We start from the raw sequence: 10,740 nt of genomic DNA on the forward strand, positions 1-10,740 counted from the left end.
TGTCTTCAGAGATACCCAAAATATAAAAACTTCTTCAGAAAACGCACAATTCAACAACTCTAATGTAAAAAATTTCTTCAGATTGAGATTTTGCAAAATGTAAAATGAGAGTATCAATAGAAGTCCAGAGGTACATCCACTGTTTCGAGAGAAGACACGTTCTGAAAGCATCCTCCATGGGTAACAGAGAGAGAACTTGAACAAGGACTTGCTCCGGAAGATTGCTGATTCGGTCTAGGGTTCCGTCATCTCCGGCGACTGTCTCCGTCATCACTGTGGTGTGCTCTCCTTTTTCTACCATTTTGTTGGTGTGCTCTCCATGGTTTTTTCCGTCCCTCGCTGATATACAGTTTTGATCGAGTATATATACACACACTCCCTCCATTTCAATTTATTTGAATTCATTTGAAAAGAGAGAAAGACTTTTTAAGAAAAGGGAGAAAGACTTTTTGACTTGTGGTGTAAAATGAGTCACACATATTTTGTGTGCAATAAATTATTTTCAAATAAGAAAATAAGTTATTCTTTTTGGCACAGACTAAAAAAGAAATATTTTCACTTAAATTGAAACGGATGGAGTATATATTTATTTATCATGAGATTCAAAAAAATAATTTTGGTATATTATACACAAATTTAATTTTTAAATCACAAGATTCAAAAGTTTTATTTGCCTTCTTCATTAAATTTTGTGTTTAATCAAATTAAGATAATAAAATTGTGTTATCATCCCTTCTAAATAAAAATGTTGAATTTTCCACGCGGACAGATATGTTTTATTTGTTTATTTAAAAAAAAAACACTGGGATAGGGGTAGACAGAAAATAGGGGAGGGGATTACAATGTGGGAAAACGTACCATTATCAACAAGGTAAAAATTTAGATAGGCAACCAACTAAGTAAAGGATATGTTAGAACAAGTGAACAACGACAATGAAGATGGGTTTAATTAAGCACCCCGTATCTATCTATAATCTATAATCTATAATATTATAAAAGTACGAATGTCAAACATTAAATGTTGACTGACAAAAATATCCCCGAAATATTGATCGATCGACATTTATGCCCTTTGAAAGCTCTATTTGTTCTTAAATGAAACAATTCAATATTGGATAAAATTGTAAGATTTCAGATAATAATACCCATTAAGTTGGAACTTCTTAGCTATATGCTCTATTATGAAGTTATTCAGTAAATTAAGGACCCACTGTAATTACATACTTTTAGAAGTTAACTGAGCCACACCGCTGATAATTTTATGTATCTGGAATCCAATCTTCAAAGCATATATTAGGTAAGTTTCTACGTTTTTATGTTTTTTTTACCTTGTATTTATTTAGTATTTACATTAGGTGTGTACAAAGAAAATCGATAAACTATACCAAACAAATAATCTGAATCAAAGCGTGAAAAAAATCGAATGTACACCCCCTAATTTACATTAATAACTATTCTCTGTGTAGTATTGCAAATGATCCCTTTTATATTTGTATTGTATATGTTTCTACATTTATAATCCAAACATACAACCAGAACATATAGTTTTGTTCCATTGATTCAAAGTCATCCTGCTTGGTGCCTTTTATTTATTTTTTTTTTTTAATTCGTCATCTCTTATTAAGTTTTAATTTGGTATTCGTCTGACCCTTGTTCTTCTCACCCAATTTTAGATTGATGAGTTGTAAGTTTTTAAAAACTAAACTTTTGATTTTAAATATATTAATAGAAGAAAAAAAAAGGAGTCTTAGGATTACTTTGATAGAGTAAACAAGTTAGAGAACAATCTCTTTTTTCTAGAGACACTAAAAAAGGAGTCCGTTTGAGAATTGATTTGAGTTGTCAGAAGCGTATAAAACTTTACTTATATAGACACAAAAACTTAGTTGTTTTCAACATACTAGATAAGTAAATATTAGTATAAAGTCTTAAATATTGGAGTACAATTTTATCCAACATATAATTATCTTATTTAAGAAATTAGCAAACTTTTGAAGGTTATAAAAATCAACAAAATTTTTAGAATTATTTTTGTGTAAATCATCAAGGAAAAAATACATAATTTATAAGTGCACCCAACATTAACAAAAATAGAATCATATACAAATAAAATATAGTTTCTTGAAAACTATAATAGTAATGAAATTTTCAGTTGCTCTTTCACATAACAGACTAAAGATTTATGTGAGATATGCATCTAGAGACTGGTACATTATATGAGCTAAAGTTTCGACATGTTGGTCTTTCATCATTAAAACTTAGGCCAGGGTTATTTTAGTCTTTTTCCATTAAATGTTCAATTCCCCACCCCCAACTCCGTAGACCCCGACCTACCACCCTTCCTGCTCTTACCCATTTTGTCGCACACAATGTTCCCCTATATTATATATGTTCCAAGAAAAACATTTTCCTTCTTACCAAACAAAGCCTAATTTGTATCAGCAATCAGGTGATCACGTATGATTCAATATACTAACTGACAACAAAATCCTAAAGCACACAAGTATATGGTTCCCTTATTTTACGAAGAAAAGAAACCAAGTATATCATAATCAAGCATAAAAATGCTTATTAAGTTTTGTTAGGGCAACACATGCCTCTTGGGAAAACGATACATACAAAAAAAGAGTCAGTGGTGCAATGTAACAAGCAGAAAGCCAATAACAAGATAATCATGTGCCCAGGGCCAGCACCAGTCTTCTGCTTTTCAGGAAGAAAAATCAGAAGCCAGAAACTTCATACCTTTCCATAAGCTTTACTCGTTCAAAGATAAGTGACCTTAGCCCCAAAAAAATTTTGGTTAAAGAAAATAAAACTGAGGGGCTGCATGAGGAAGTAGAATCAAAATTCCCCATGCCTGTGAAATAACCATGACAGAGGAATAACATAACTTAAAAGGAAAAGAAAACACTTATCCCCGACAAAACAAAATTCATATCCCAACAAAATCAAGCTGCCAGCTTAAATGACAGTATAATTCTTTTCCCCATTTTGTTCTCGTTTATTGTGTGTCTATTCCTGAAACGTCATTGCCATCGGCAACAGTAATGACTATACTAATTGATTGCTTGAAGAAGCACAATAGCTACCAACCCTGGGATTCACTCTTAACTCCACCACAAAACAGTAAACTCTTTAACTTGGATTTCCAACTGGCATTGGCTGCACATGCTGAGCACCAGCTTGTCCGCCCATCTCGTTGCCAAACCGCTCAGATGGAGTACTTAATTCAGCAGATGATGATATACTAAGATATGCTTCGGCAGTTCCGTGTCTTATAGTCTTATCATCAAATGCAACACGTTGGAGATTTTCTGCTAGAAAATCAGGACTAGACTTTTGTGGAGATTGAGGACCTGCCATGGTTGAATTCTGAACTGATGGTGGTATGAGCCAACGCTTCCAGTCATTTCTCCGCCTTAACTTTTCGCCCTACAATGCAAGGAAGAAAAAGTTTAAAACCCTAACAGTTAAAGAGGCAAATACTACCAAAGTACTTTTATACTAAATTCTAATATTCTTAAAACCATTCTCCTAGTTCTGAAGCATAAAGCACCTAAATAGGTCCATGCAATAGGGTAGATGCAAATAATACCCAAGTATTTTCATGGAAAAAAAATGTTAAACCGAAAAATTGCTCAACTCTTTTTTTTTGTGTGTGTGATAACCAAGAAATCCCGGAGGGGCAATGGCGCACATGTTCAAAACTCAGTGGTTTAAGCAAATTCCTAATTCTGAAGCACTAAATATCTCAATCAGCCTAGGCATCAGCAGAAAGACACTATATTATTCAAACAGCACCTGTGAACAAGGATGATTTACAAACCATTATTTTGTTTCTAGCAGGACCTATTCCGAAGAATGTGGTGGACTTTGTATAAGGAAATTGAATACTTGAAACCATTCACAAGGGTAACACGAACTAGGTCTACTTAAGATTCCATGTTCACATCTCTAAGGTCTTTAATAAGTGCTCATTGATGCATTTAAGTTTCCATTCTTTTAGAACACAAGCACTTTGCCAAAAACTCAAATATAACATAGAATTCCTTTTATGTTTGCCAAAGAAAGTGGAAACTAAAGGTCTATAAAGACCACAAACCATAGAAGGGATACCTGCACTTCTACAGCAGTAGAGGACCTCATAACGTCGAGTATCAGTTGTATATTATCTGTCAGCTGCATTACCTGCAAAAATGGCTGAAAATAAGCTTTTTTACAGCAAACAAAGTTACCGCATAGAGTGGTTAAGGCACGCATGTAAGTGGAGGCCACACTAAGATAAAATCAAGAAACATGGATCTGAAAGGATATCCAAAGACTTTTCCCTCCGCCTTCACTCAACCCAAAAGATTTATCATCCACCTTATACCACTTCAGTCGCAGCAATAAGGACATAGAGAAGTGAGAACTATCACAAACACATGATTATACATATAAAACAGCATATTGAACTAAAAGCATACAGTCAAGTGCTAACTCCCTAAAATGTTGAACAGATTAGAATCCTTTATAGTATCTCAGAATATAAACTATTTAGTGCACAAGCATGTCAGAAAATTTGAGTTAGTGTTATCTCTCAATATAAATAGGTGTGTCTTGTATTCCATTTTCGTCAAGTCATCAATACGACATACATCTCCTCACTTCTCTTATTTACTGACATATTTAGACAGCCCTTCGTATGATTCTCAGCTGTCAATAACTTCGAGCAAAGATTATACTGATATTTCAATTTATACTCCGTGGGCAACAAAAGTTCAAGAAAGCAGGGCCAACAATAACCATCAAGAAATGTACTGACGGTTGGATCACCTTGTAGCTGAGAACAACAACAACAACAACATATCCAGTATAATCTCACATAGTGGGGTCTGCGGAGGGTAGTGTGTACGCAGACCTTACCCCTACTTTGTGGAGATAGAGAGGATGTTTCCAATAGACCTTCGGCTCAGGAAAGCATAAGCATCACATTAATGAAAAGAAAAAGAAAAGAAAAGAAAAACAAGAAGGGACAACACCGAGAAGACATGTAAAAGCAGCATAAATAACAAGAAAATAGTAATATGACCGAAAATGCAAGAAATGACAGGTAGTGTCACCTTGTAGCTGAGAGCATCAACATTCCATCAAAAAGGCAGTCACTCAACATTGCCCAGTTTGTAACACAAAATGTAGAACATTGGTGAAACCAGGAATGTCATATGCAAACAGTCATTTTCTACTCATAGATAAGTTTCAATGTAGTATAACTTAAACTCGAAAATATTGAGAGAAGATATAAATACCATCCGAAATTTCACCCACTTTCTAGTTAAATCCTTTGAAGCAACTTTCGCATCTTCTCCTTCCGAAAAGATAAGGTAAAGAATTAAACTTCCAATTTGAATATTCATTCAATTAATTAACTCCTTCACAAAATCACAGATCTCTTATCTTCTCCTAGCAAACATGTTTAGGGAAGATTAGTGTTTTTGTAAGAAATAGAAGACTCCTTTTAATGCATTTATATTTACTACTACTAGATCATTATTTCAACTGATGACTTTATTTGATAAGTATTTCAACTCATGCCTTGCCTCAATCAGGTAGTAATTTCAGATCAGAGTCTCTTTCTCTTTTACAGCATCAAATCATACCCTTCCAAAGTTTACATTGCTCATTATCAGCACCTTTGTCTCCTCTTTGTCCCCGTGTTTTTAAAAGCTCAAAAAAGGTGAAAAAGCGACAAGGTGCATGGAGAGAAGCTCACTATTTAAGAAAACTATAAAGTATCAAACATCTAAGAGAGTAGTACAATAAAAATAAAATGGAATTAAAAAAACTACTTTCGACATCCATTGTACAATAATGATGATCTTAATCCAACTCCTCAAAGGAGAGATTCCCAAAAAAAGACCGAAATCACTTTGTACGCCATTGTTTGAAGCAAACTTCTCTGAAGCATGACTTTACGCATGAAGCAATAACCCTTTGCTTCACATTGCTTCATTGTTTCATAGTTTTTAATTGCGCTACTTCCGCCCAATTGTTAGCCTTCAATAAATTTAACTCACCTTCAAGAAAACCTGCCTCTGCTCTGTGTACCTCCAATTTTTTCCTAGACTTTCTTGCATTATCCAGGTTAAAACATATTTGTTCTTCCATTTAAAACACAAAGAACTTGATGCTACCTACACCACAGAAATCACCTCTCTTGTATCACTATAAGTATTCCTGCCTTCTTCACCCCTTTCTGAAAGCAATAAACCCTTGAATTAACCTAAAGAGTCACATTTGAAAGATTCGCACACATAGCTATAACTTCCACACTCCAAAGAGTGCTATGCTTGTGACTTTTTTACATAACCTTGTTCATCTGATTGGTCTTGAGTACTTAGGATCCCTTTTGCACTCAAAACACATTCTGTCTACCTGCTACTCACCACAGCTACTTGTTTTAAGACACATCCTAATATCTACTATCAATCATAAGAATGTGTGATCTGCAGATAAAAACTATCTGTAAAGGGAATAAGAACTTCAGAATCAACCAACCATTAACTATAGACTCCACAAATAACAGAATAACCTGTAAAGCTAAGTATTCAAATTATGCATATGCTGACATGCATAGTACCCTGAATAACTCTACTTATCATGACTGTGATCAAGTACTGCGCCTATCCTAAATGGCTTGCCCTACAAGCAATAAGAATAAATAAGGGGATGGACATCTAACCTAGTGAAGAAACAATTGCATCATGGAACAAATGACAGAAAAAGCAGAACCAATGGTTTAATGACATTATTACGTCAGCGCGCACTTACGTGATAATATATTAACCAAGAGTGCGCATGAAAGCACAGTATGGTGGTCACTGACCTCTTGCTAGAATCACTCAATTTCAAAACACAAATCTGTTAACCACTTTCCATGAGCTCAAGAGTTCATTATATAATATAAGGACGCTGATGTAGCTTGACATATTTACTGCAACAACAAATTACTAACTACTGATGAAATCGATTGCAATGCCAGAGATTCAGTCCAACCACATATCACTATACCAGCCAGCCTTCAAATGACCAAAATTAGAACAGCTTTGTGGAAAAAATACAGCATTTAAATCAACAACCAACAACAGCACGCGTATAAAACTTCATATACACTTAAGACATGCTTACTACAAAACGAATCATAGCTGCAATCAGCAAGCCTATACATCCTGAGATACTGCTTCTTTCTTCATTCTATTATCCGGTCAAAAGGGTCAAACTATGCAGGGATATTTTCTCCCTAAGGAAGAAGTTAGAAGTTCACATTAGTTTTAGTTTACTTTCTTTTTCTTTCCCATAATACTCTTAAGAGGGGAAGAAAACAACATTGATAAGAGAGTAAAAACAGAGAGGCCTCTTGTTTGAGGAAAAGATATCATTGGCGCTTCCTAACCCCTAAAAAGGAGCTAAGGTCATCAACCAGGCTCAGAAACATTGTTAACAGTTGCCGACAACAACATGAATTAAGCTATGGAGATGCATTTTCAAAAGAATGAGCTACTCGTACTACAGAAAATATCAGCCAAGCACTAAGGATCAAGCAAACACATATGTACTAACAGAACTCCCCTTACGAGAAATGACATTTAATTCAAACCAACTTACTTTCTTGAAGCCTGCTATTAGCGTAACGGGAACCCATCCTTGTTCATCCATGTTCCGTCGCAAGAATGTATCCTTAATTAAATTTTCATCACTACAGCAAAATATAGGGACAAGAAGAGTTTAGAATACCAATAAATTTATGGCAGCTACTAAATAAGAGCAATTACAAGCAAATAGAACAAAGAAGTGTCTACCTGAAATAATAATCTATCTGATTCACTATTTTGGTGTGCATCTGGGGATCTGGAACATGAAAGAAGAAAGGTGGCACAGGAGAAAGCATAGGCATTCTAAATGAATCAGGCAGTGGACCTGGAAAATAATATACAGGTGCAACTTCTGCATATTGGTATAAGTATCAGTAGAGAGACAAAATGGGCTTAGTAACTCAGCAAAATAACTCAAGAAGTAACACATCTCACCAGGGTAAACCATAGGAGCTCGGTAGGGCTGCACAGGCATGTGTGGAGGTATAAAAGGTGGAGAAGTATGAGGTGGGCCTCCCATAAATGGCCTTGCTGGAACTCTATGTGGCTGCATGGGCGCATCCCTATTCCCCCAACCTCTGTGGGGTTTCCAATCCTGATTTCCACGTTCCTGATCACGCCTACCCCCATAACCATGATTATAAGTGCCATCTCCACGGGGGTGTGGACCAACATTGCCTCTCCTGTTTGAGGTTCGTTGATGTTGGTGCTCATTTCCACCATGTGATTGAGATCCAAATCCTCCCGACTGTCCACCATCCCTATGACTAGTATCCCTTGAAGAAGACTCAGCACCAAAATTTCCTGACTTCCCAGAATTATTAGTTACTATTTCCACCTCAGAACCCTGCGCCTGTTGCTGAGGAAAACCTCCATTGGCTGATGCATTATGGTTTGAATAGCCACCTCCTCGCTTCATAGACCTTTGGCGGGTGGGACCAACATGGTTCGAAATTAAATTAGGGTTTGCATTGTTAGTGTTAGCTTGCCTATGAGATGATGATGTCATTTCCGTGCCCTACAAATCCACACATTTACATATACATGAGCTTTTAGAACTACCGTGGATTATTAACTCATAAGTATATGACACACACAAAATAAAACAACGAAAACTGAGAATCAGAGTGCAGATAGAGCAAAAACAATAATAACTACTATGCCTCGATCCTAATGTAGTTGGGATCGGCTATATTAATCCTCAATATCCATTTCATTCCAAAAATCAGTTAGAGCAATGTATACAGAAAAGTAGCATTGATGAATGGGGTTTTAATAACCTATTAATCCTCAATATCCATTTCATTCCAAAAATCAGTTAGAGCAATGTATACAGAAAAGTAGCATTGATGAATGGGGTTTTAATAACCTGTGATACGGAAACTGATCCGTCAGAGAGAGCTTTGAGTGAATCAGAAGACGGCGATTTAGGTGAAGCCTTAGTGGACTCAGAGAGAGCAGGCCAAGAGACAGCACCCATAACTGGACTGACCTCAGCTGCACCATTTGACGGTTTACTCCAAGCCTGCTTTTTAGACACATTGTTGTTGCTATTATCAGAGCTCTCAAGCTGAGCTTCTGTAGTAGCACTACCAGCTGTAGCCACGTCATCAGAAAGCGTATAATCAGACTGAACGATTTGCTCAGAAGAAGCCGGAGGAGAAAGTGAAGGTGGAGGAGGTGAAGAGGAAGCCGCCGCCACGGCGGATTCTGATTCGCCACTGCGAACAATCTGCGTCCAAGTCGAGGAAACGCCACGCGCAGCGGCTGATGATCGCCGATGATACTGTGGGCTGTTGAGACCGCCGGCGCCGGTGTCTGGGTTATTATTCCGGTGAGAATGATGAGCCGGAGTTGGAGCCGCTGTAGCCATCAAAACTAGGGTTTCTTTCTGTTAATCCAAACGCTTCCAAAAATAAAAAGTAATCTCCCAAAATCGAAGTAATTAGTCTCTACACTTGAAAATCCGTTAGTTGATTACTATTCCTAAAATAAATAAACCAAAAAATTGAACCGATCAAAATTTCTACACGGAAAGTGAGAGATAAGCAGATAAGTAATATATAGAATCAGAGAAATCGATAAATGCAAGTAAAACGTTAAGAGAGTATAACTGACTAAAAATCAAAAGCCGCAAAAGAAGTGATTTCGACGATCACTCGGCTTGCACAAAGAGACGAGTTTTCTCTCTCCTCTCCTCTCCTCTCCTTTGTGTTTCTCTCTCTAACTATTGCTTAGCAGTAGAGAAAAGCAACTCGGATTGTTCTACAGAATAATAATAAAACTACGAAATTACCCTATTGTGAAAAAGGCAGTTTCACCGGCATGGTTTGATTGGTCCAAGCTGGCAATTATTTCATCACTACTTAATTTCATTGGATTGTGACTTTAAGTACCGACCTTTCTTTTTATATATACCCATGAATCAGTAGATTCTTAGCACAAAGAATCGGGTGATCCTTTTCGTAATCGAGTCGAATCTAAAATTTCCGTTATTTTTTATTTTGATAATTCAGCATAAGAGTCCATATATTACTTTATCTTTCAAGTTTTTGATATATTTGATTTAACTCTAATATATATGTCAATCGACTTTTATACTTTTAAAATCCAAAAGTTACTATTATTATAAAAAAGCAATTGCATATTGAATAAGATTGTAATGCTTACACCTTTACCACATATTTAGAACTTTAAGGATAATACTTTTTTTAATAAACTAAGTTATCCTTACTTGACTATAATTATAAAATGTGAATCCAAAAACTAAACAAATTAAACTTTCCTTTTGCCCAAGTAATTATAACAATAATAATAAATCAAGTGATTTTTTATAAGTGGGGTCGGAAAATAAGATGAATACAACCTTACTCCTATCCTGAAAGAATAAATAGGTTATTTTCGTTAAACTCTTGAACGACTCTTGCCCAAATAACTATAATTGTAACGTGTGAATCCAAAAACTAAACAAACTAGACTTTCCTCCTGCCACGTGGCAATTTCCAAACCCAATATCATATTCTTTTCGTGAGAGTTGGTACGTGACTTTACAATGTGGTAGTTCAAATTGAAGTTTAAGATGTCATAGTCAAACTTCATATCATTGGCT

The 10,740-nt window shown here is 35.8% G+C and overlaps 1 protein-coding gene across 5 annotated transcripts; it reads right to left on the bottom strand.

The window, feature by feature from the left end:
• Positions 1 to 2,717: 2,717 nt before the first annotated feature.
• On the bottom strand, positions 2,718 to 9,898 carry LOC109239588 (la-related protein 1C-like). 5 transcript variants are annotated; one of them, XM_019406172.1, is made up of 7 exons: positions 9,750 to 9,898; positions 9,001 to 9,583; positions 8,067 to 8,649; positions 7,839 to 7,983; positions 7,645 to 7,735; positions 4,117 to 4,188; positions 2,718 to 3,432 (listed from the first exon to the last, which is right to left on the bottom strand). In XM_019406172.1, exons 2-7 carry the CDS (start codon positions 9,502 to 9,504, stop codon positions 3,136 to 3,138), a joined length of 1,692 nt encoding a protein of 563 aa, XP_019261717.1. In that variant the 5' UTR covers positions 9,505 to 9,583; positions 9,750 to 9,898; the 3' UTR covers positions 2,718 to 3,135. The 5 variants fall into 5 exon arrangements, with proteins under 5 accessions (XP_019261717.1, XP_019261715.1, XP_019261718.1 ...); XM_019406170.1 differs by having other exon boundaries at positions 9,001 to 9,617; XM_019406173.1 differs by having other exon boundaries at positions 9,746 to 9,898.
• Positions 9,899 to 10,740: the final 842 nt, after the last annotated feature.

This window comes from Nicotiana attenuata, unplaced genomic scaffold (genome assembly GCF_001879085.1).
Source record: "Nicotiana attenuata strain UT unplaced genomic scaffold, NIATTr2, whole genome shotgun sequence".
In the NCBI taxonomy this organism is placed as follows: Eukaryota; Viridiplantae; Streptophyta; class Magnoliopsida; order Solanales; family Solanaceae; genus Nicotiana; species Nicotiana attenuata.

Coding starts and splice junctions, on each gene's coding strand:
- LOC109239588 (XM_019406172.1), bottom strand. CDS start 9,504: ATGGCTACAGCGGCTCCAACTCCGGCTCATCATTCTCACCGGAATAAT. Junction 8,650..9,000: donor GATCAGTTTCCGTATCACAG/GTTATTAAAACC, acceptor GTGGATTTGTAG/GGCACGGAAATGACATCATC. Junction 7,984..8,066: donor AGCTCCTATGGTTTACCCTG/GTGAGATGTGTT, acceptor ACCAATATGCAG/AAGTTGCACCTGTATATTAT.